The sequence below is a fragment of the Pelodiscus sinensis genome, chromosome 5, assembly GCF_049634645.1.
Source record: "Pelodiscus sinensis isolate JC-2024 chromosome 5, ASM4963464v1, whole genome shotgun sequence".
Lineage (NCBI taxonomy): Eukaryota > Metazoa > Chordata > Testudines > Trionychidae > Pelodiscus > Pelodiscus sinensis.
In genome coordinates this window covers 87,141,385-87,168,010 of record NC_134715.1, presented here as the reverse complement: position 1 = coordinate 87,168,010, position 26,626 = coordinate 87,141,385, and the positions used below count along the sequence as shown (strand labels likewise).

The window sequence follows — 26,626 nt, the reverse complement described above, 5'->3', positions numbered from 1 at the left end:
GCAGAGATGCCCCAACATATTACAAAATCAAGAAAATGTGTTTAATATACCAGAAAGCTATATTCATTTCTGCTTGTGAGTAACTAAACCATCAGTAAAAATAGGAAATATTTCAATTACCAGTAAACCAGACTTTTTTAGAATTTCAGTTGTATGCATCTTGAGTTTACTAGACTTAGAGAATTGTTATGAAAGTTATCTACTTCACCAAAAGAGGATTTTATATGTTAACTACTGCTTGCGTGTTTGAATTATACCTAGATTTTACCACTTTACTTCTTTATTCTGTAACCGCTCACCAGGATGTGAATTCAGTTTATTATCAGAGAGATATGGTTTATGATTTAACGTACAAGAACTGTACGCTTACCTGTAAACGTAAGTACACAGGTGAAGTTCTCCACCCTAAGTAAATATCATAAATGACTGAATAATGCCAGAAAAGTCAGTTGGAAAATCATTTCCCAGAAGGTATGCAGGTGACTTTCCCATGAGACAAAGGCTAAAAGGAAAGTTATATAAATATGCTTATGTGTATATGCATACAGTTAAAATTTTATTGCAGTACTGCTAGACAACGGTGTTAAGTGGGGTTTATTGGATTTGCCAAAAAAAAAAAAAAAGAAGCAGAAAGGCAATGAAAATATTATTAGAACTGAAAATCCTGCCAAAATTCTTCGTTTTTCAAAAGGCAAAGTCTCCACAACCTGTTTTCAATCAGTAAAGCAAAGAATGAAATTTTGATTCTGGAGTCTTTATATATTAAAATGACATTGAAGCATGCAAATAACTTCTGGATAAAGCTTATAATTTCTTACATTTGTTTAATAATATTCTATAATAATATTCTATGCCAGCCCAGATACTTTAATCCAATTCTCCAACAGCAAATGGAGATTGTAACTTTTAGGATTTTTAGTAACAACAGGATCTTGTTGGCTCACAGTTTCAGTGGTTTTACCAAAGCAATAAAAGCTAATTGTGCTCTGGATGGATCGATTCTTTTAGGTGAAAAGAAGAATAGACATTAGACAGAAAGTTAGAATGCATGCACAGTGTCCCCTAAGACAAAGAGGTTCAATCATAAGCTCTTCAACGTCTCACAGCTCATCTTGTATCCAGATATAGCGTTTGGATTAGGGATGTTAAGGACCAGTCAACTAGTCAACTATCCAATAAGCAAATGCTTTTTAGATAGTCAACAATATAGTTGACTAGTTGCTTCCCCGACTCCTTGCTGCCTCTATCAGATAGAGGAAGCAAGAGGGGAGGAAAAGGGGGTAACTTCAAAGCGTCAGTGCCACACTGAGTCTGTGTGAAATGCGATGGCGGCGCTTCAAAAGGCTGCACCACACAGCTGATCCTGAGCTAAACTAAATTTAACACCTCTAACCTGAACACTCTGCCAGTGGTTTTTGCTCGACTCCGATTAACTTGATTTTGAAGGTAGCTGAAATTTTGTCTCTCAGTATTGAATCACAGGAGTAATGGAGGTGGGAAAAGTTCTCTAGTTCTGAAACTAAGCAGGTAAAAAAAGAGGAATAAACTTCAGTTAAGAAAGCTGAATACAGGTAAGTAGGAAAATAGGTAGGAAGGTAAAGGAAGATCTATTCAACAAACTAGGGGATATCCCAAAATTGTTTCTGTAACTTTAGAAGAACATACAATTTTCTTTCCTGTAAATGCCTTACACTTATAGGAAGCTTCTTAAAGAGAGAGAATGAAAGAACTTGATTTAAAGAAAACCTCCATCTGCATTAAAACCACGCTTCAGGGAGTATACACACTGAAAGTAAACCATCAAATATATTATTTTGGGTTAATGGAATTTCTCATGCAACTGTGTTAAATAGAATCTTATGTATATGTACAGATCTCACAACACAATCAAAACTGAACAAAAATCCAAACATATAGGTTTCTTTAAAATTACAGAAAAATTTGATTCTACTTAAGGATATAAAATCCTGTTTAATGGGTTAACCACTTAAATAGGGTGGGGGGAGGCAGGCAGAGGGCCTGGCCAGGCTACAGCTGCCTCCCACCTAAGCACAGTGGACTGCTCTGTCCAGGTTCCAGTGTTCCCCACCCGCTGCACAGTCCAGTGGGCCACAGCTGGAGCGATCCCTGCTGTGGGCAGAGGCTGCTCTGGTCAGGCTGGAGAGCCTCCTACCCAAATTGCCCAGTAACCATTAAGCCAGTTAACCCCTGACATCCCTAATAAAGATGTTAAATAGCATGTAACTGAATGGTCATGTAACCACGTAAAAAATTAGTGGTTACACAACTATTCGATAGTTATCGAGGTCGGGGCTGGAAGCCAGTGGACTCCCGGACCCACTCTTGGGGAGCACCCTGCTATACCACACTGCTGCCTCTCCATCAGAGGCAGCAGTGTAGAGGGCCAGGCAGGAGCTGGTCTGCGAGGGGAGCAGATTTAAAAAACGCCTCCTAGCACAGACTGCCTTCTGCCTACCACCCCATGTCATATTATTGGGTTGTAATAGGAAACTGTAGGTCATTGTTACACTCACTGTTGTGCGTTTGCCCCAAATTCTGTGCAAAGGGGGACAAGCGAGGTGTCTAATGAAAGCTTATGCTATGCTACTCATATACTTGTATGATTTTTATATGTAAAGTTATGAATATGGGCTCTGTACTTGTATTTTAAATGTTGTCTGGGAGACATCAATAGGTGTGGATCACCTATTGTGAGGAATGGTTATTCAGTGAATGGCATAGACAAAGGCTCTCAAGGTTGCTGATAAAAACATAAGGAATGCGTCTGGAAACCTGCAAACCAGCAAGTACATCATGGCTGATATTGATTGAAGAACATGTTCAGGTCATTTGATCATGTGATCAGCTCCATTTGGGAGCTACCAGGACAACAATGGATTTCCTGCCACATGGGCAAGATTATAAAAGTATCCTGAGAGTGCCTCCATCTTGTCTTCACTCTTACTCTCCGCTGGTAAGGACAGAGAGTCCAGAAGGATTTGTTGACCCATCCTGACATAGGACATACTCTGGAGACTTTTGAGGTGGCACTCTGTTACAACTCTGCTAAGAGCCTACATTAAGAACTTGGTGATAGGTATATGTAATGTGCTTCCTTTAAAAAAAAAAAAAATCACTCGGCCTTTTTTTTCTTTTATTAATAAACCTTTGGATTTTAGACACTAAAGGATTGGCACAGGGTGCTCTTTGGGTAAGATCTGAGGTATTAATTGACCTGGGTCCTTTCAGACTGGGAGAACTTGCTCAGAGTTGGTGAGATTGGTTTTATAACCTCTCACCAGTGTAAGCTGTGGTGCTGCTGTGGCACAGGGAATTCTGAGGTGTCTAAGGGGATTTACTTGTGAGCTTCTTGCTGGCCAGAGTAGCAGCTGAAGTGCTGTGTGCGATTGGTTTGCTGCCTTATAGGAAGGACCCGAGTCTTGGGCTGCAAGTAGCCCTGGTTCTGAGCAATTTATCCTGATTTGACCCTCTCAGCAATGCCACCAAACAACCTGATATATTACAAGCAGTGCAGGTCAGCAGAAACCCTTGTCCATGAGGAGCCTGAGCTCCCCGTGGACAGAGGGGGCTCCGTGACAGCAACCCCTGTCCATCGGAGGTCTGAGCTCCTTGTGGACAGAGGCTGCTCTGGCACTCCCTGTGGACAGGAACTGCTGCTGAGGAGCAGTCTCTGTGTGTGGCAGGCGCCATGGCAGCCTCCTTTGCTCCCCCTGCCACTGTTGCCTCTGATAGAGGCAGTAGCACCAGGGGTGGGGAAAAAGCTGGCTTAAAAAGAGAAGGCAGCAAAGAGGGGGAGGTGGTCTGCGAAGTCGACCTGCGCACATATCAGCTCCCGTCTGCCCCCCTCATCCGCCGTGCTGCTGCCTATCAGAGATAGCAGAATTGGAGTATGTGGGGCCATCGGATCCGGTGCTCATGGGGAGCTGGCTTAAAAGCCAGCTCCCCACAGGCACCAGCTCCGACCTCTCTCCCCTCCCCTCCCTCCTCTGATACAGAGGCAGCAACGGGGGGGGGGGGGGGGGAGATGCTTGGAGTCGACAGGATTAACCAATAAATCTAGGCTTATCATACACGCTGACATCCCTTATCCCTAATTCTATTATAAGGACACCAAACAGATAAGAGAAGACTGTATTTGAAGTACATGATGGGTCTGCAAACAGCTCCTCAGGCAGTGACTTAAGGAGAGAAAGCAAAGATACACTGGTTACAGATTTAGAAAATCTATAGCGTACTCAGTCTTGCATAAAGAGCTTATTTAAAAATATAGAAAAAAATCACTTGTAGCACATATGTCTGTAATACTACTCTTAGAATTCCTAAAAAATATCGTAAATGATGTCTCTTTGATTTGCTATTTTCATTCCATCTCTTGAGTCATCTAAACCCTGGCAGTATTTTTTAACATCCCCAACCAAATATTAACAGAACAAATCAGAAAATCATCTCTCTTCTACAGTAATAGGAATAAGAGTCCCTTTGTGTCGATGGAAATAATATATAATGAGTGGAAAAACCATTAGAAAACTTTTCATAGTTCCAATATATGCTAAACACTGCTACATGCAATTTAAAATCACCACATGATAGCATCCCTGCATGGCAAATGAATGACTATTTTTATATGTGAATATACTTTTCACAGTATGTGTAAAAAAAGGCTCCAGTGTAAAAATAAAAAGGTGTGGAGTTCTTTGGGAAATTAATTTGTAATCAAATTGACTCACCAAAATATGCTTAACTCACTGAACAACAAATACATAGTGAACAACTTAGGACTAGAAATCTACCCACATCCAGTCCATTTTGGTCAATTTCATAGTGATAGCGTTTTAAACATCATACATTTTACAATTTTAGCTATTTAAATCTGAAATTTCATGATGTTAATTGTAAGAGTCTGGACTCACAAAGGAGATTTTTTTGGGGAGTGGAGGGTTCTCAAAGTTGCTACTACTCTTTGCAGTGCTGCCATCACAGCAGGGAAGCTGACTGCAAACCCCACTCCGAAGGCAGAACTGCCACCAGCAGCAGCCCACATCCGTGCATTCAAAATAAAATAATTAATCTTTTTGTTGCCTGTCATTCTGATCACAGGCTCTTCCCCCCCATCTTGGAAAATGCCACTGGTTCCTGCTTTTTCACTGCATAACATTTACATTTCTTGTAAATGTTTCTTCAAGGCACCTCAAACTATGCTCCTATACTTCTCTGCTCTTTCCTTTTATTACTTCAGCACCCCCAACTCCTCTGATTGTCAAAGACCATCCACATGTCCCATTTCTCTCACAAACATTTCTGTGCTTTGTGAACCAATCCTTCCCAGATAACTAATTTTTTTTCCACAATATCTACAATGGGGGAGGGGGGAGACCTATGGCTTGCCTTGATCTAGCCTGCAATACTTGGGGCTCACCCCACACACACACAGCAGTGCGAGCCAGCACTGGAACTCCTGCCACTCTCAAGGATGCTATTGCTGGAGTACCAGAGCCAGACAGCTTGTGCCACCGTGGAGGAAGGTGGGAAAGAAGAGCCCCAAGCCTCATGGGCCAAATCAAAGCAAGCTGCAGGCTGAAAAGGGCCTATGGACTCGGCCTGCCATGGGGGAGGAAGCACCTCCATGAAGGTCTGCACGTTGCAGGGAAGGACTCTTTGAAGGTACTGCTGCTTGTCAATCCCATAGGCCAGGAATCACAGCCAACAGTGGGGGGGTTGGACCCTGCACCACCACCCCACCATGCTCGAGCACCTTCCCTCCCTCCCAGACCTGGCACACCCAGCCCATTCCTGCACTTCTCTCTCACGCGACCTTGCATCATCTACCCACGCTGCTGAACTCTACTTCACACTTAGATCCTGCACCTTTAATTCCTGCCTACTTCTGCACCCCCTTCTTCCATTCCAGACCAATCACTCCTACCTCTGCCCACTCCTGCACCCTCACTCCCAGCCTGCTCGTGCATCCTACCTCCCACTAGACCCCCCACACCCTCACGCCCAGCCTGCTCCCTGGCAGCCCTCTTTCACCCCCCATTTTAGCCCCAGCCCAGAGAATGGGGGGAGGGGAGCAACAAAATCCACCAACTCCAGAAAAATTAATCCAGCCTGGAGATAGGTCCTGAGCCTCAGAACCTTCTCCTCCCTCCTCCCTGTGGGGCTGGAACTTGAGGGGAGTATCTTTGTATTCCTGCTTCTCAGATGGGGGGGAGGGGCGGCAATATCTGAGAGGCTTTTTTTCCTCTCTCTCTCTCACTTGGGGGCCAGGTCAGTTGAGGGGTGAAGAACTAAACTACCCTTTTAATGAATTATATCTATCAATATGATGTTATATAACCTCATGAGTTGTAGACCAATTTTTAATGGAATTTTATAAATGACACAGTGTTAATCACTTTCGGATGAAGTTATTACCCTTTTAAAATTGCCTTTGAAGAATCTGTTGTTGTAACTTTTTATATATTACAACTAAAACCCAATTTTAAACTGTTAATACATTGTAGTCCATATTATAACTAAAACCCCATTTTAAACTCTGTACTATCTTAACTCTGTTTAAAGTTAGCTGTGCATCTGTAACCTCATTTAAAAGTGTGAATGTGGCTGTGTGTGAAATGGGATCAGTCAGGGATGCCAGCCTGTTTCAGTGACCAGCTGCCAATGAGAGCGAGTCCTGCAAAAGAACCCACTCAAGAGAGAGAAACAAAAGCTCCATGTCGCATCTGCCATTAACTGATGACTCATGGTCATACAGTGCTCTGGGGCAATGGGACAGGACAACCTCTATAGACTAAAACATATAAAAAGATGGGTGCAGAAATATAGGGTCAGGTCTTTTGGTTCTGCAATCATCCTCCTGGAGAAATGGTGCACACCAGCATGACCAGTTTCTCTCCTCATATCTAGACTAAGGATGTAAAAAGTTGTTTAAAAAGGTAACCATATAACTGCTAAGATTAAGCCATTTCATGGTACATGCACTGTGGGTTCTGCTGTACAAAGCTTAGTTTTATACTGAAGAGCCCAAAGCGAAGCCTTCCCAGGTGCTATAGCAAAGAACTTGCGGCGGGAAGGGGTGGTGGTGGTCAAAGAAGCCCCTGCCTGCAGTGAGCCCTGCAGGGCTGGAGTAGCCCCCCCATCCAGGGCGGGTGGGGAGCTGTTCCAGACTCTACTGGTTAATCAGAACTGTAAGCATCACCCTTAAAAGGCGAGGTTAACCCTTTACATCTCTAGTATAGACCACATGGCCAGTGGACTAGTTTGTGCAACGGAGGCTGATAATTATATTCCATCCATAGAACTGTGTGCATGAATGTGCATATATGTGGTGAATAATTTCAATAGCTAGGGTCAATAGATGAATTCTGCATTCACAGCAAAAATAGCATATTACCTTTATCCCCCAAACAAGATTCTTCTAGTTCTATTTCTCTAAGGCTACGTCTAGACTGGCATGATTTTCCGAAAACGCTTTTAACGGAAAAGTTTTCCGTTAAAAGCATTTTCGGAAAAGCGCGTCTAGATTGGCAGGATGCTTTTCCGGAAAAGCACTTTTTGCAGAAAAGCGTCCGTGGCCAATCTAGACGCGCTTTTCCGCAAAAAAGCCCTGATCGCCATTTTCGCGATCGGGGCTTTTTTGCGGAAAACAGTACTGTGCTGTCTACACTGGCCCTTTTGCGCAAAAGTCTTTCGGAAAAAGACTTTTGCCTGAACGGGAGCAGCATAGTACTTCCAGAAAAGCACTGACAATCTTACATGAGATCGTCATGCTATGACGAAGCGAAGATTTGGGGCAAAATAGGGGGATCTATTTCCCACTCGTGATTGGAGAAGTTCCTGCTGAGAAAATCCACTGTAATGTAGTCTTTACCTGCAAAGTGTGAGGCAATTAAGGTTCTACTGTGTGCAATGCACCAAGTCCAGAGATAGACTGCTTCCTTGCAGAGGGGGTAAGATTTGGTCCCTCCCTGCCTGTTGATGTAAAACATTGAAGCCTGGTTGTCTATAAAAATCTACACAGTGCAATTGGAGATATGGTCTCAGAAATGCCGGCAGGTATAGAATACCTCACAGAGTTTGAGGATATTGATGTGCAGAGTGGTCTCTGTGGGCAACCATCGGGCCTGTATAGTGAGGGTACCAAGGTAGACTCCCCAGACTAACTGGGATGCATCCATGGTGATAGTAAAGAGGGAGCTGGTTTGCGGAAGGTGACCCCAGCACAAACGTTTTGTGGATTCAACCACTATTGGAGTGACTTCCTGATGGTGAGTGGCACCGAGACCAGCTTGAGGAAGCTGTTTCTCCTTGGTCTGTATACTGTGCTGAACCCAAGCTGTAGTGGTGTTATATGCAATCTGCATGAGGGCCCACAGGGGTGGCTGCTGCCATGTGGCCTAGAAGCTGGAGACAGGCTCTGGCAGGTAGTTGAGAAGCTGTGCAGTGAAGATGGATAAGTTCCCGTATAGCTAGGAATCTTTCATGGGGCAGTGAAGCAATGGCAGTGGTGCAATCTAATCAAGCCCCTATAAACTCCAGCACCTGGGTTGGTTGGAATTCACATTTTGAGAGGTTTATCTGGAGGGTTAGGGATTGAAAGAGTTCCATTGTGGTACTGCCTGTTTCTTGTGCCTCCTGAAGGGAGTCGGTTCTTATCAGGCAGTCGTCCAGATATGGGAAGATGGACACTGCCTGCCTGCACAGATGAGCTGTGATTACTGCCAGTACTTTGGCGAATACCCTCAGTGCGGTGAAGAGGCCAAAAGGGAGTACAACGTACTGGAAACGTTGTCCACCCACAATAAATTTGAGGTATTTCCTGTGCGCGGGCTGGATAGACACAGGGAAATATGCATCCTGGAGATCGAGAGTCACCAACCAGTTGTTTTTGTTGAGGGAGGGAATAATGGTGGAGAGGGTAACCAAGTGGAAGCATTGGAAAGGTCATGCGTGTTGAGGCCTCTAAGATCTAAGACTGCCCTCCATCCCCCAGCTTCTTTTCTGTGAAGAAATACCAGGAATAAAAGCCAGTGTTGCGGTATTGGTGGGAAACGTGTTCTGATGCTTTGATAGAGAGCAGTTGGTCAATCTCTTGGCACAGGATGGTCTCGTGAGATAGGTCACTGAAAAGGGATGGGGTGGGTGGCTGGGGTTTTGGAAAGGACAGAAAAGGTATGCAGTACCTGTTCTTTAGGACAGCCAGCACTTACTTGTCAGATGTTATGAGGCACTAATGGTGATAGAATGGTGCTAGGCATTGTGTGGCTATTGGAACAATATGAAAGGTGGGAGGGAAGGGATGAATTTGACGAATCCCAACTTGAACTTTCTCCTGTTCTGGCGATGTTGCTTTCTCTGGTAATACTGCCTTTGTGGTTGAGTAAACAGGGCAACTCTGTATCACTGAGTATAGCCCTTATTTTGTTTAAACTTCTGCACAGGAACCTGAAAGCCCAGCATGCGAAGGGTGGCTCTGAAATCTTTCAGGGAGTGCAACAAAGTGTTGGTGGACTCCACTAAAAGCTTTGGGCCCTCAAATGGGAGGTCCTCAACCCTTGACTGAACCTCTTTTGGAAAGCCAGATATATGGAGCCAGGATGCTCTTCTCATCACTACCGCTGCTGCGAAGGAACAAGTGGCGGTGTCAGCAGAGTTGAGGGAGGCCTGTAAGGGTGTCCTGGCTATTAAGGAGCCCTCATTTGTGTTTGCTTTAAACTGCTCCCTTTTTTGTTCTGCAATGTACTTAATAAAAGTAGATATTTGTTAAAAAATGTGATGTGTATATTTTGCCAGCATAGCCATATAAGTCGAGATGCGTTCCTGGAGGGGGGCAGACGAATAGGCTTTCCTACCCAGGAGAACAAGCCATTTCCACTCCTTGTCAGGAGTGGATTTTGGTAAGGTATGTTTGGCTCTCTGGTTGGCAGCACCTACTATGAGGGAATTGGCAGGAGGAGGGTATATGAAGAGGAACTCCACACCGTGAGAGGAGACATACAATTTTCTGTTCACCTTTTTGCCCTGGAATCATTGCCTGCTGAGGGAGGAGGTGGCATGAGGGCATTCTCCTGAGAAGAGACCAGCTGAGTTGACAGGTGTGATGAATCATCACTAAAAGAACGATCAGAGTCAGTTTGATCTTCAGATACATCTAGGGAGGTCGCCAAAGTGTTTCGAGTGAGCCTGACCAGCATGGTAATATTGTTGCTGCTGCTGGTGCATTGTAAGAGGTGCCCAGGGGTCCCAGTAAGGCCAAGCAGGAGGCATGAGTATGAGAGGCAGTAGGCACTAACCAGGTTGCCACTGAGGCATCATTGGTTGTGGCAGAGGTGTCCTCCTCCTCCTAGGGGAGGAGTGTCTAGATGAAACAGCATTTGAAAGAGACAGAGCTTCCTCCTCACTATATGAAGGAGGTGCAGGAGCGGTTACATTTCCTGGAAAGAACCTGGCAAGTTTCAGAGTGGTGTCAGTACCGAAAAGCAGAGTAGTGGGTAGTGAGAACCTTTAGCTGGTCCGTAGATGTAAAAAAAGAGTAAGTTTGAGCCAATAGGAGCCAGGGGGTACTGTGGCTGTGACCCTCTTGCCTTGTCAGGCAGCAGGTTAAGCACACACGCTGACAGAATCAAGCATGAGGTTTTGATAGACATGCTATTTTTATCAGTGGCTGAGTGCGGGGTCAACACAGTGGCTATCTCTAGTTTTTCTGCCAGGTCCTGGGACTTTTGGGGCACAGTGGGTAATCGCAACCCCAGCAAGCTCTTGTCCAGAGCCCCCACAGAGGACAGAACTGGCTTGGAATTGTAGGATCACCCTTTCTTGGGTGAAGGGGATTTCCTGATAGCATCTGCATTTATCCTCTTAGACTGTATAGACGTTGCAGAGCTCACAGCTGAAGCAGCAACAGCTGCTTTGTCTAACATCGCCGCTGAAATACTGTGTATGGGGATGCAGGAAAAAAACCCAGAGATTACGTCTGGTCAGATTGCTGTCCCAGCGAAATAGCTGTCTCGCTGTATTCACTGCAGCAATCAGGGCTGTGTGAAGAATGCCCTGAAGTACTCCGCGTTCCCACCAGGTAGCAGAGATAAGTGAACGCCCGTCTCGGCGGGAAATATATAAACAAGCAGCAAATAAGGAGCATCTGTGCACCAGCCGCTGCTGTGTATGCATGAACAGTCTATCCACAAACACTGCAATAGAATTCTTCTGGCCGGGCGTGTTTAGGCACCAAAACACCTAAGGTGGAGCACCCACAGGGACAGCCTTGAAGAAAAACCCTACCTTAACACCACTGTTCCACCACCTGGAAGCCATCTCAGTTAAACAGTGCCCAGCCAGAGCCTGTATCCTGAACCCATCCAAGCCCTGAACCTCCCCCTGCATCTAAAAACCTTCCCACAGCTTGCACCCTGAAGCTGCTCCTGTACCGCAATCCCCCACCTTGGGCTAAGCCCAGAGGCCCTCCCACACTCTGAACCCCTTGGGCCAAGACCAGAACCTGCACACCAAATCCTTACCCCAGCCTGGTGAAAGTGAGTGAGGATGGGGAAGAAGGGGGATGGCGTGAACAAAGTGAGGTGTTGGAGAAGCAGTGGAGCAGGGGCAGGGCCTCAGAGAACAGGTGGGAAGGAAGCTTCACCTAACATTACTAATTTGGAGACCATATTAGCACTTGTGTCAGTATAACATGCCACTCAGTGATGTGAAAAAGAAACGCCTCTGTGCAACAAGAAGTTACTCACCTTGTGCAGTAACAATGTTCTTCGAGATGCGTGTCCTGTGGGTGCTCTACTGGAAGTGTCGGTCTTGTCCTGGTGCTGCAGATCGGAGATCTTTTCCATCCATAGTCTGCTGGACCGTGTATGCACGAAGTGCGGCTCGTGGCTTTTCGTGCCATTTGAATATGCGCGGTCCGGCTCCCACCAGTTCCTCCTGCCTCTTGATCTGAAAGACATAAAATAGAGAAACTCCGAAGAGGGGAGGAGGGCAGGTTGTGGAGCACCCACGGGACATGCATCGCGAAGAACCATCGTTATTGCACAAGGAGAGTAACAACTACTTCTTCTTCGAGCAGTATTCCGTGGGTGCTCCACTGTAGGTGAACATACAGCAGTAGCTCACGTATAGAGGAGGGTTCGGAGCTAATGTGCCGTAACTGTGGATAACAACACTGACGCCACCACTGAATCTGGTATTAGGAGATTGGGGATGGCGTAATGTCTAGCGAAGGTTAAGTTGGACGACCACGTGGCATCCCTACAAATATCTCTCAATGGTACTCCCTTAAGGAAAGCAGTGGATGTTGCAACAGCCTGAGTCGAGTGGACTCTCAATGTCGACAGCAGTGGTTTTTCTCGCAGGTTATAGCAACTTCTTATACACTGCACGATAATGGAGCAGATGCGTTGTGCGGATAATGGACGGCCCTTAAAGCATTTCGTTATTGATACTAGTAGTGAGTCCGCCTTTTGGAAGGGTCTAGTTCTTTCGATATAGAAGGCCAGCGCTTGTCTCACGTCCAAAGTGTGTAGGCGCTCATGCTCGGGCGAAGGATGTTTGGGGTAAAAGATAGGCAAAACTATAGGCTCATTAATTCACTTGGGGGAGGAAACGTGGTTGCGGACACAATATCACCCCTTGGTGGGTGAATATCGTATATGGAGGTGAAGCTGATAGAGCAGCTTGTTCGCTGACTCTCCTCACGGAAGTAATTGCCAGCAAGAAATGGCCTTCATGGATAGGTTATGAAGGTCGCATGTCGCTAAGGGTTCGAAGGGTTTACCCATCAAAGCATTCAGGACCATTTCAAGATCCCAAGGGTCTGCAGGGTGGGTATGGTGTGGATACAAGTTGGACTTACCTTTCAGGAACCTTTCCATTAATGGATGGGAGAATATTGAGTATCCCTTGACAGGGTGGTAAAAAGCGGTTATCGCAGCGACATGTACCTTAATGGAAGCGCAAGTAAGGCCAGAATTTTTTAGATGCTCCAGGTAGTCTAGGGTGCGTTGTATGGGTACAGAAGTTGGATCCAGGCTCATTTGGAAGCACCACAATGAGAAGCGAGACCACTTTGACAGGTAAGTTGTTCGCGTAGATGGCTTTCTACTGTTTAGTAATATGCATTTGACATATTGTGAACATGCTATTTCTGACCGATGGAACCAACTAGGTACCACGCTGTCAGTGCAAGATGATCTACCTGTGGATGGAGCAGGGAGCGGTGATTCTGTGAAAGCAGATCGTATCGTGTCGGTAAAGGATATGGAGGACGTATCGACATGTGATGGAGGGAAGGATACCATGTCTACTGTGGCCAAGAGGGGGCTATTAGGATCACTATGGCTTCATCTTGGATTATTTTCTCCGCGACCCTGGCTATTAGAAGTGTGTGTGTGGGGGGGGGGGGGGGGGGGGAGAGAACGGGTATAGTAGGTGACGACCCCAATTGTAGAGGAAACGTCACCTTTGGAATCTCTCCCAATTCCCGCTCTTGAGCAGTATTGAAGACACTTCGCATTGTGATGAGTAGCAAATAGGTCTACTGACGGAAATTCCCAACATTGAAATATCGCAGAAATTACTTTGGGATGTAGCTCCCACTCACGGTTGAGAGAAAAATGTCTGTTCAGGGCATCGGCCGTGAGGTTGTGCTGGCCCAAGAGATATTCTGCGATTAGAAAAACATTGTGACTGTTGCATAGATTTCATAGAGTGGGATCTGGCTCCACTCTGTTTGTTTATATAATAAACGATCATATTGTCAGTGAGGATTCGTGTGACTTGTCCTCGAATGATGGGGAAGAAGAGTTGACAGGCGTTGTACACTGCCCTGAGTTCCAGAAAGTTGATCTGCATCAACGATTCATCAAGAGCCCACAGGCCTTGTATTTGCTCATGCCCGAGGTGAGCGCCCCATCCAATGAGTGACACATTGGTTGTAAGCTGTACTAACGGCTGAAGGCGATGAAAGGGCATGCCCGACCTTAGATTGCCTGGAACAGGCCACCAAGCTAGTGACACTTTGACGTGAGTGGGAATCGTTACTGCCGTGTGTATACGTCGTGGACATTTGGGGGGGCATACCTTTGCCATCCAATGTTGAAGGCAGCGAAAACATAGCCTTGTGTGTTTGACGACATACGTCGTGGAAGCCACGTGTCCCATACGTTGTAGACATCGTAGTATGGAAACCATTGGGCTGATTAGCAAAATCTGGATCAAATCCTGTATTGCCTGGAACCTTGCTGTCGGCAAGAGAGCTCGCTCGCGTGTAGATTCGAGATGATCTCCGATTAATTGTATTGATTGCTGCGGTTCCAAGGACTTCGGAAAATTGAGAATGAGACCCAGCGCTACGAAGACTAAGCGTGTGGTGTCTGTGGCATGGCGTGCTTCCTCCAATGATTGAGCTCTGATTAGGCAGCAGTCAAGGTACGGAAAACTCATCACGCCTAGACGACGAAGATACGCAGTCGCTACAGCAAAGGTCTTGGAGAAAACCCGTGGAGCCGACAAGAGACCGAACGGCAGGACCTTGTACTGGAAATGGTCTGTGCCAATTTGAAAGCGAAACAATCTCCTGTGTGCCGGATGAATATCAATGTGAAAATATGCGTCTTGGAGATCGAGGGACGTGAACCAGTCCCCGTTCTGAAGTGCTGAGATGATTGTAGACAGGGTAACCATTTAGAATCATCGTTTTTGTAGGTAATGGTTGAAGACCGCAGAGATCTAATATTGGCCTCCATCCCCCCGAATTCTTTTCCATTACGAAATATCAGGAATAAAACCCTCTGCCCTTGAATTCATTCGGAACAGACTCTATTGCACCGATAGCGAGTAGACGAGTGACCTCTTGCCTGAGCAAGGACTAGTGAGATGGGTCCCTGAAAAGGGACAGGGCAGGGGGGAAAGGGGGAGGCAACGACGTGCATGGAATGGTATAACAGAGACGAATTGTTTGAAGAACCCATTTGTTGTTGGTGATGTAGGCCCATCAATGGAGATATGGTCTCAAGCGGTGGTGGAAGACCGCCTTTGTAACACTCAGACGGTGATAGTGGGAATGCATCTCAGTCACTCGACGGGAGCATCAAACCTGCTGTTTGTTACCCTGTTGGGTAGACGCTTTAGGTGGTGGGCGTCTTCGTTGTTGGCGTTGTCTACCCCTTTGTTGTTCATGTGGTCTGTATGGAGGAGGCTGCCGGAAAAGGGGTCTTTGCTTTTGATAAGGAGCATATCTTTTCCGGTGGTACGGTGGCATGTACATTCCCAACGTTTTTAAAGTAGTCCTGGAATCTTTTCCTGAGTGGAGGAGTTGGTTCGTCTTGTCGGAAAAGAGATTCTGCTTGTCGAAAGATAGATCCTTGACTTTTGATAAAAGATCCTTGGGGCAGACGACTGCTGCAGCCAGGATGCCCTGGCATAATCCAGGGCAATATGTAAAGCCGTTCTGGAGGCTGCGTATCCTTCTTGTATCACTGCCTTTGAGATGTCCCATTTGGTCTCTGGTAAATGTTCCAGCAGTGGTACAAGTTTGGCATAACTGTCAAAACTGTGATTCGCCAACAGTGCTGAGTAGTTGGCCATATGTAGAGTGAGTGTTGAGGAGAAATATACTTTGCAGCCAAATAAATCAAGGTGTTTACTATCCTTGTCCGCAGCAGTAGGCTTATGTTGGGGCATCTTCGCTTTCTGCTGTACTGCATCCACAACCAACGAATTGGGCTGTGGATGAGTAAAAAGAAACTCCACCCCTTTGGCGGGGACGAAATACTTTTTATCCGCCTTTTTATTCGTGGCTGGGGTGGATGCGAGCAACTGCCAAATATCATCAGCTATCTCTAGAATAGCTTCATCTAATGGCAGTGAGATTTTGGGCTGGTGAGACTGCTTGATGTTATGGAGGAGGTGATACTATTTTTGTTGCACATCTCCCATTTGCACCTTTTGGCTCTCTGTCACTCTTTTAAAAAGCTCTTGAAACTGGTGGAGATCATCCGAGGGTGAGGTGTCTCCTTGAATACCGGTACCGTCTATAATAGTCGGAGTGGGTTGAAAGTGTGGGTGATCTAGGAGACTGTGACCTCTCTCTATAATAGGTGGTATAGCTGGATGACCGACGATTGTGACGGTAGTGATGTCCTGATTGTGGAGAAGCGTGGCGGGTAAGAGAGTACCTAGAATACGCTGGAGATGGTGACCATACTTCAGGCAAGAATTCTGGGCTTGGAGACAGAGATGGTAGTATTTTGGTTCTGTGTTGGATAGGTAATGGCAACAGCAGCTCCGGTGGAGAGGAAGTTGGAGTGGAGATTGCTGTACGGGGAATTAACTTCCACTGAGGAAGACGGTGCAAAAGTGCTCTCTGGCACCGAGGAGCATGCCGAAGGGGCAATTATCAATAGAGAGCATCTCGGTGCCAGCGATCGTGATGGACCCGGCGGGCGTTTGGAGGGAGAGGATCGCCTCAGTTCCAGACAGCATCTCAAAGGCAAGGGACACCTCGGTGCCGGCAAGCGCCTTGATGGAGAGGGGCGCCTCTGCACCGACGACTGACCCGGTGCAGAAGGGCGACTCGGTACCAGCAAACATCTCGGCGGAGAGTAAAGGGAATAAAGGGAAAGAAGACTTTTTATCAATACATTAGAAGCAAGAGGAAGACCAAGGAGAGGGTAGGTGCACTAGTCAGTGAGGATGGAGAATCAGTAACAGGAAGCTTGGAAATGACAGAGATGCTTCATGATGTCTTTATTTCTGTCTTCACCAAGAAGTCTGAAGGAATGCCTAACATAGGGAATGCTAGTGGGAAGGGGGTAGGTTTAGAAGATAAAATCAAAAAAGAACAAGTTAAAAATCACCTAGAAAAGTTTGATGCCTACAAGTCACCAGGGCCTGATGAAATGCATCCTAGAATAATCAAGGAGCTGATAAAGGAGGTATCTTAGCCTCTAGCTATCGTCTTTGGAAAATCATGGGAAACAGGAGGGATTCCAGAAGACTGGAAAAGAGCAAATATAGTACCCATTTATAAAAAGGGAAATAATAACAACCCAGGAAACTACAGATCAGTCAGTTTAACTTCTGTGCCAGGGAAGATAATGCAGCAAGTAATTAAGGAAATCATCTGTAAACACTAATTAAGGTGGCAAGATGATAGGGAACAGCCAGCATAGATTTGTAAAGAATAAATCAAGTCAAACCAATCCAATAGCTTTCTTTGATAGGATAACGAGTCTTGTGGATAAGGGAGAAGCGGTGGATGTGGTATACTTAGACTTTAGTAAGGCGTTTGATACGGTCTCGCATTATATTCTCATCAATAAACTAGGCAAATACAACTTAGATGGGGCTACTATAAAGTGCATAACTGGCTGGATAACTGTACTCAGAGAGTAGTTATTAATGGTTCACAATCCTGCTGGAAAGGTATAGCAAGTAGGGTTCCTCAGGGGTCTGTTTTGGGACCGGCTCTATTCAATATCTTCATCAACAATTTAGATATTGGCATAGAAAGTACACTTATTAAGTTTGCAGATACCACCAAGCTGGGAGGGGTTGCGACTGCTCTGGAGGACAGGATCAGAATTCAAAATGATATGGACAAATTGGAGAAATGGTCTGAGGTAAACAGGATTAAGTTCAATAAAGACAAATGCAAAGTGCTCCACTTAGGAAGAAACAATCAGTTTCACACATACAGAATGGGAGGCGACTGTCTAGGAAGGAGTACTGCAGAAAGAGATCTAGGGGTTATAGCGGACCACAAGCTGAATATGAGTCAGCAGTGTGATGCTGTTGCAAAAAAAAAAAAAAAAAAAAAAAAAGCAAACATGATTCTGGGATGCATTAACAGGTGTGTTGTGAGTAAGACATGTGAAGTCATTCTTCCGCTCTACTCTGTACTGGTTAGGCCTCAGTTGGACTACTGTGTCCAGTTCTGGGCACCTCATTTTAAGGAAGATGTGGAGAAACTGCAGAAGGTCCAGAGAAGAGCAACAAGAATGATTAAAGGTCAGAGAACATGACCTATGAAGGAAGGCTGAAAGAATTGGGTTTATTTAGTTTAGAAAAGAGAAGATTAAGGGGGGACATGATAGTAGTTTTCAGGGATCTAAAAGGGTGTCATAAGGAGGAGGGAGAAAACTTGTTCATTTTGGCCTCTGAGGATAGAACAAGAAGCAATGGGCTTAACCTGCAGCAAGGGAGGTTTAGGTTGGACATTAGGAAAAAGTTCCTAAGGCTGTGTCTACATTGGCACGATCTTGCGCAAAAGTACCTGCTTTTGCACAAAAACTTGCTGCCTGTCTACAAAAGTACACTGACGTTCGAATGTATGAAATCAGTACTTTTTGTGCAAGAACTATGATGCTCCCGCTCAGGAAGAAGCCCTCTTGTGCAACTGTTCTTGTGCAAGAGGCCAGTGTAAACAGGCCACATGAATTTCTTGCGCAAGAGAGCATCTACACTGGCAATGATGCTGTTGTTCAAAAGCACATGCCAGTCTAGATGCTTTCTTCTGGAAGAGTTTTTGCACAAGATCATGCCAATGTAGACGTAGCCAAACTGTCAGGGTAGTCAAACACTGGAATGAATTGCCCAGGGAGGTTGTGGAATCCCCATCTCTGGAGATATTTAAGAGTAGGTTAGATAAATGTCTATCAGGGACGGTCTGGACAGTATCTGGTCCTGCCATGAGGGCAGGTGACTGGATTCAATGACCTCTCGAGGTCCCTTCCAGTCCTAGTATTCTATGATCCTAGGTCTCGGTGCCGGTGAACACCTCGCCGGTGATCAGTGTCTCGGTACTGGCGAGCGTGAAGGAGGTGAAAGACTCCTAGGTGTCGGCGATTGACTCGGTGCCGGTGAGCTTATGGAAGACAAAGGGCGCTCAGGTGTCACAGAGCGTTTCTGCGCCGGTGGTCTTGGTGCCGATTTTCACGGTGCCAGCAAGCATCGAGACACTGGAGAGCGTCTTGAAGGTGAGGGGAGTCTCAGTGCCACATGTGCCAGGGCGGAGAGCGATTCTGAACTGGCGATTGTGCCAGAATATGAGTTGGTGCCGATGAGCGCTTCTGTGCCAAGGAGTGGCTTGGTGCCGGAGCCCGCATTGGGGAGCGAGTTGGGGCCGGGGAGCGGCTTGGTGCCAGGGAGTATACAGCACTGAGAGAAGGTTTCAGAGCTGTGGAGATCCCTGGGAGGTGGTTTGGAGACCGAGCGAACAGCTGAGACCGTGGAGCCCGATATGGAGAGGCTTGGAGCCAACTTACTTTGGCTTACTTTTGGCTCTCCAGCGCCGCGTGTGGCAGATGCCCCTGAGGTCCCTGGCTTATCATCAATGCTCACCCGTGAAGGTGGAAGGGATCACGATGGAGATGGTCTCTTCTTCATTTTCTTGGTTTGCTCTGCGTGCCCCTTTGGTTGTTGGGTTTGGGGCTGCAGGGCTTTGACAAATAACAAGATTTTCAAGAAGGTATCCCTATCGCTTCTTGCTCTGGCTGTGAGCTTTGAGCAATGGGGACATTTTTGGGGTATGTGGCCTTCCCCGAGACACCTGACACACAGGGAATGGCCATCGGAGGCAGGCATTGCCTCGCAGAAGTCACAGCATTTCTTAAAACCAAGCATTGAAACTATTTACAGAAACTAATAACTACTGAAGGAAAAAAATTTTTTTTAAACTGGAACTGTTAGTCATTTGTAGTTAACAACTATAACTATAACTGTAACTATATACTAAGACTAACAATAAGCTCTCTCTCTCTTTCTTTGTAACAGGAGTTAAAGAGAGAGCGATCAGTCCGTCTGCCGCAGAGAATGGTCAGGAGGAACTGGCAGGAGCCGGACTGCGTGCACTCAAACAGTGCGAAAAGCCACGAGCTGCACTTCGCGCATGCGCGGTCCGGCAGACTACAGCTCGAAAAGGTCCCGATCTGCAGCGCTGGGACAAGCCCGACACCTACAGTGGAGAACCCATGGGACACTGCTCGAAGAAGTTACAATGACAGCAGTATCAGTGTGGACAACGCTACGTCAGCAGGAGACGCTTTCCCACTGTTATAGCTATCACTGCTCATTGGAAGTGGATGAATTATGTCAACTGGAGAACTCTTTCCAGTTAGCATAAAGCAGCTACGTACTCAATCTTACAGCAGCACAGCTCATTTGGTATAGCTGTGCCACTATAAGCTTGCTAGTGTAGATGTGGCCTAAGCTTCTTCGCATATTTCGTTTATAAAGCCTTTGAAAAGCGACAATTTATAAGATTCCTATAGTACTTCAAAATATTTGTATGCCCAATATACTCTCTCTGAATTATTTCATTTGAGAGCTCTAAGTGGCAGAGACTGTCTATCCTACATGTCTATAACGTGGGGCGCACAACCTACACAAAAATGTGAAAGTGAAGTACCCACATTTGCAAGAATGGGATGGTCAACTTGCTGTTGTAAAGGATACTCTTGATCTGGAAGATGACTGAACTGTTGAATGTATACGGTCTTATTTAAAATGTTTACAAGATATAGGAACAGAGGACAAGAAACAACTCCAGAGTACAAGACTATGTTCGACTCTATTCTGTTCCTAATGTCATAACAATAGCAGATGCCTGAGAGTAAATTTCAGTAAAAGGAGAAAATTAAAGATTTTTAATGGTTACTTTCAGTTTACTGACTCCCATAAAAACCTGCAACATATCACTCACAATAAGGATATTGTAATATTCCTCCACTGACGTCAATGAGATGTTATACTCTTTCACTAACTTCAATAAAAGATTATATACAATGAATAAACCAGTATCTAACATACTATATAACGTTAATTCCATATGTTGAGTCTTCTATTGCTTACCCAACAGTAATTGTGACTCTGCAAGATTAAGTTATCAGTGTGGATCTCACTATTAATGTGCATGCACTTCATGCATGCAAGGTCAGAATATCTTCAATAGCAGTGTCCAATGTGGCAATTCAGGTACACTGTGCCTCCTCCTGTACAAGAACATAAACAAGGGTGGGGAACCCACCCAAAGTATGGATCTGGCCCACAACTCGCCATGATCCAGCATGCCAGGCTTGGGGCTCGCCTCCCTTCGCCCTCCACCCCCATCCCCAGCAGTATGAGCCACAAGTACCCAATCAAAGCACTGAATTGGGCCTGTGGGCTTTGTCTAATAGGTGGGAGCAAGTGGCTCTGCATGCTGTAGCGAAGCACTGTCTGCAGGCACACCCTCCTGTCATTCCCATTAGCCAGAAACAGTGGCCAATGAGAGTGAAGGGAATGAGGTAGCAGAGGAAGAGCCGCGGGGAGTACCTGTGTTCTTCTGAAGTACCTGTGCCCTAATGCCCTGCCCACTCCTGCCTAAACCCCACACCTTCACCCCCAGCCTGCTTCTGAAACCTCCTTTCTGCCCAGTGCTGACAACCTCACCCCCAGTCTGTTTCTGCACCCTCCCTCCTGCCCAGACCCTGCACCTCTACCCGCAACCCACTCCTTGGCAGCTCTCTCCCACACACTGAACCCTTTATTTTGGCCCCATCCAAGAGCTTTGGGGCCCCAAAAAAATCTAATTGCACCAGACCCGCAGAAGAGTTAATCCAGCTCTAGATGTAAACCCCAACTTCAGTGCCTCCCCCATTCCTGGGGGCTGGAGCTTGAGGAGAGTGAGTTTTTTCCCCCTGCTTCTCAGTTGGGGGCCACACCTCTGAGGGATATGTTTCCCTCTCTTTCATTTGGGGGCCTGGTCAGAGAGGATTGTGAGATTTTTTTCTTCTCACGACCTTGTCCTCATGACCTTTCTTCTCACGACTTGTCCCCAAGGTGATTTCCAAAATTACATGAGGTTAGGTGAAACTCTGCCTCATAGCTAACTATGGCTGAGACCATTCTTGCTGAAAGATTGTTTGGATGTCTGCACAACCACGAGTAAGATCCCTGGATTGGCTATATCTGTCCTTATAATATCAGAGTCCACTATTCCATCAAGATGCAAAGTTCTGCAGCCTGGACAATGTCTGGTTGAGTGCAATGGTAATGGACTGTTCCTCTCGTGTTTAGGAAATCCTGGCACAGAGCAGGGCACTATGTGAGGAAAGCTTATTCTTGTAAATGGAGCAGGTTCTCGATATGAACATCTCAACATAGCATAGGTGTGGTGCAAAATTATTAGTCCCAATATCAAAGATTCTGAATTATTTTCTACTGCAATTAAAACAGTCTGGATTCTCAGTTCACTTAAGGTCCATCTGGTGGCAAGGTTTGCATATTATCCACTAATAAATAATTTTTTATCTTCTCTTATCCAGTGGTACCCAAATTCTCAATGGACTTATGCATGCCTACCCACTGGTTAGAGAACCTGCTCCAGCATAGACCTCAGCATCCTCTTTCACAGATTTCTAGAACATCATTTTGAGTCCTGCTTAGAGTGCTCCATCCACCATCTTCCTCAAAACCATGTTCCTGGTTGCTATCGCTTTGGCCAAAAAAGTTTGTGAGCCACAGATGCACATAAGAGAACCTCCATGTAATGCATTTCTTAGCTATAAGGAGACACTGAGATATCATGCAAAATCTCTTTCTCCACTCCCCTCCCTCCCGCCCCAGGTACTTTTGGAATTTTGTTTGGATTAAGTATCTTACTTGTGTTCTTCCCAAAGCCACAGTCTGTGCAACTGGAGAAAAAGCTCTACATTTGGACTTTTCCAGAGCTCTGTGATAGTACATCAACAGGACCAAATCATACTAATTCCTCATGTCTATCTGTAGCTATAACTGGCTGCTCCAAAAGCATCAAGCCATTTCAACCCACAGACTTTCAAAACAGATAACATGTATCTCGCTGTGCTTTCACATGGCTGATGTCCCTCTCATAGCTAGAAAGCCCCTGCCCAATCCCCACAGGGGGCAAAATTGCTAACACTTTCTGCTTTGGATGGTGGCAAACAGGTCTATTAGGGAAACTCCCTCTGCAAGACTGCACAGGCCACTTCTGGATAGAGCGAGCGCTTTTGGTGAGAAGTCTCTGTTGAAGCAACCTGCTAGGGCATTGTTAATTCCTGGGAGCTGGCTAGCCTCCATCTGGAGGCCTTGACTAATTCAGAAATCCCAGAGAAGGAGCACTTCTCAGCACAGAGCTGACAAACAAACCCCTTCCTGCCTGTTAATGTAGAACATCAAGGCCATGTTGTCCAATGAGGCCTTGTACAACCTTACCCAACATGCACAACAGGAAGACCCTGAAGGCTAGACAAATCACTCCCAGCTCCTTGATATTTATGTGGAATCTTGCCTCCTCCAGAGATCACCAAAGTAAATATCCCAGCTTAGATCTGAGGCATCCAACATCAGCTTGAGGGAAGGAGCAGGGGTGTCAAATGGGACTCCCTCCAGAATTTTTTCTGGAGTGGTCCACCACTGCAAGGCAGTAAGGTTTTGTGGCGGGACTGTGACAACTTTGTCCAAGTGTTCCCAGGACTGGGAATAAGCCAACACCAGCAACTGATGCAGCACTTGGTTTGACAGGTTATATATGTACACATAGCCGTATGGTCCAATAGACAGACAGACCCTGGCTACTGTCAGGGGAAAATTAGACACCTCTGTTATGATGCTTGCCAAGGCTAGAAATCTGTCTAGGAAAATGAACACTCTCACATGGGTCAAGTCAAGCACCACCACAATTAATCCTTTAAACTGGTACTAACATGGATTTTTTGTTGTTCACTAGGAGCCCTAAGCACCTGCAGGTGTCTAGAACCACTACGTCTCTTTCAACCTGAGACTGTAAAGCTGCTCTTGACCAGCCAGTTATCATGATACTGATAAATTGGGACACCCCTGCACCAACAGTCTGCTACCACCACCATACACTTTGTAAATACCCATAGTGCTGAAGCCAGGCCAAAGGGGAAGACTGAAAACTTGTAGTGCTCATGTCCCACCCTAAATTGAAGAAAACATCTGTGATCTCTAAAGATCGGCATGTGAAAGTATGCATCCTTCAAGCTGAGGAATACCAGTAACACAGATTCTGACTGAGAAAAATGAGGGGCTAAGAAGACTATGTGGATTTCTGGCCAAAACAGTACATCTCCTAGGGTTCTTTATCTTGATGCCCTTAGTGGCTCTGGTCTCCTCTGACCAGAGATGACAAGTGACCCCACATTTCAGATGAATATAAAAGTGCAAGAACCACTTCAGCAAGAGCTAGTAGGATTTTTTTCCCCAAACCATTTGAAGTCTTGGGTGTCTCTACTCCTGATGTGGAAGCTGTCTTCGTGGATGCTCTAAAAAGTGCAGTTTGATCCTGCATCTCCACAGGAAGGACTGGCAGTTGGGATGCTTGTCAGAGGATGTTTTCATGGGACCTATGCTATACTCCAGCTTTTAAAAAGACCTTTGGAGGAACTCCAGTGTCCCAAACCCTTCTAAGTGTCCCACTCTACCTTCAGTGTAGGACGTGTAGTCCAACTGTCTCACAGACTGAGCCCGTGAACTCTAGCATTTCTGTTTCACTGTCAGCTCTGCCCAACCAGTCCAACTAAGACGGTCTTCTAGACTGAGACTTTTACACTCCTCAGGGATCGATGCACATCAGGAAGTATTTGTAGTAACACCAAGATGCATTTTCAAAAAAGAGAACAACATTTACTAGTCAACTGGAACATTGCATGAAAGTCTTTCAGTTATCACAGAGAAAGAAAGGAAGAGACATAATACATCTGGTTAAGCCAACGGCATTAGCTAGCCAAGCTCAGCCTCTCTCAAAAGCCAGCTCTTTAACATGCAGTGTTAATGTATGTGACATCATATGATTAAAATGACAAAATCATTGTTCCAACTATTGTCATACAGTTGCAACAAATCTTGTAGAAAGTCTACCAAGGGAGGTGTCTATGGGAAGGTCATGATTTGTTAATTGTGATTATCTATTTCTATGCATGTATCATTATAATAGTGGAAATTGTGACCTTTGGCTATGCACGTATATTTCAATTTGTTTGATTCTGAGTAGCACCAGTGAAGCATTTGGCCAGCATATTGTGAAGGGACTATTAAACTTGAATAGCCCATCAAAGAGTATTTGACCAACAATGGGCCTTGGAAGAGGCCAATCCACAACTGATGACACTTCCTGGGCAAGTTCAAAGTAGCATGCGGACAATGGCTTCCACTCGTAAATAAATAAGTCATACATAAATAGGTGATTTACCGATGTGATGGCTCACATGACTGAATACCATCTTGTTACTCTACTTTTCCACAAGTAAGAAAAATGGGATTCCCTCCACATGTCAGAAGATATAAAAAGCCCAAGGAACTCCTCCATTTTTCCTGTTTCCTACTCCAGCCTTTGGACAATGGACTTACACTAATGGGAGCATTCTAACAAAGGGAATAAGGTCTTTCCAATGATTCAGAAGTAACCAGACACTTGAGTTAAGCCAGTAGTCTATGCCATCACTGCTTCAAGCCGAAACCAAGACCTTTGCAAATGTTTTATGTATTTGATTCCTTTGTCCAATTTTAATTCTCACCTTTCTTTCTTTTTATAAAGAAACCTTTATATTTTAGATTGGCAGAAGTATGGTTTCTGGATAAGATCTATGTTATATATTAACCGGGGTGTGTGGCTAGTTCTTTTGGATCAGAAGAACTGAGTATACTGGTTTTAATAACCACTCATCTGTGCTTCTGGTGGTGATATAAAGGAACCGGAGCATTTGAGGAAAGTGCTTTTCTAACTTCCTATTAGGCAGAATAGTAAAGCAGAAATTCTCTTTTCAACTAGTTGGGTGTGCCTTGTAAGTGGAGAACAATCAGTCTTCGGCTTTGACTGCCTTTTTTCTCAGCAGTTCATCCTGAATTGGATACTCTCAGTAGCATCCCATCTCATAAAAACATTATTTACAGTGTAAGATTTGTTTTTGTTCCATCCTGCACTTTTACAGGACGTATAAATACTAAGGGATTTTGTGTCTGTATATATTATGGATCCTTAGCAACAATTTTAATGAAATGTAGTTTTAAAAAATCAAGTTAACAGCCCTGTTGATATGGGGCTTTTCACACTTGCATTCTGAATGACACCAACTATGAAAATTCCTCAATTACATTATCAGCTCCTGTTCTATACTTTTTTATAATAAATTTCAAGTTAGGTATTACATTTCAGAGAAACATCAGCAATTTAATGACTACTATCACAAATGACTCACCAAGGGTTCAGCCATTACGACTTCAATTTTCTTTTCAGCTTGAACAGCAAACTCAGCAAAGAGGCTCTTGATGACATATTCACCAGGTTTGACATCCGGATCAATTATAATGTTAGACATAATGACGCTTCTCTTTTCCAAGGTGGAACTGATGTTAGGAGAAACTCTACGTTTATTTACACTGCTGGTGGGTGCTGAGGCTATAGAGAAAAGAAATAAAACCAAAATTAATAATAAAGCAATAGACTAGCAATGTGCACACCGTACCACACACAGCATACTGTGCCACTCACAGCACTTCAGGAAACCAGAAATAGAAAAATACTACCTCTAGCCTCCATTAAGATTTTACAATTGGTATAATGTTAATTTGACTCAAG

At 45.2% G+C, this 26,626-nt stretch overlaps 1 protein-coding gene across 12 annotated transcripts in view; it reads right to left on the bottom strand.

Moving 5' to 3' along the window:
- Positions 1-26,626, bottom strand: part of FRYL (FRY like transcription coactivator) — a 389,109-nt gene that overhangs the window by 235,901 nt on the left and 126,582 nt on the right. For 11 of the 12 annotated variants that reach the window (XM_075930454.1, XM_075930453.1, XM_075930452.1 and 8 more), the window contains one exon: positions 26,247-26,446. In XM_075930454.1, coding sequence (XP_075786569.1) covers positions 26,247-26,366 — 120 coding nt within the window. In that variant the 5' untranslated portion in view covers positions 26,367-26,446. Of the gene's footprint in view, positions 1-11,762; positions 19,773-26,246; positions 26,447-26,626 lie in introns of those variants that run through there. The other variant, XM_075930449.1, reaches the window with a different exon arrangement.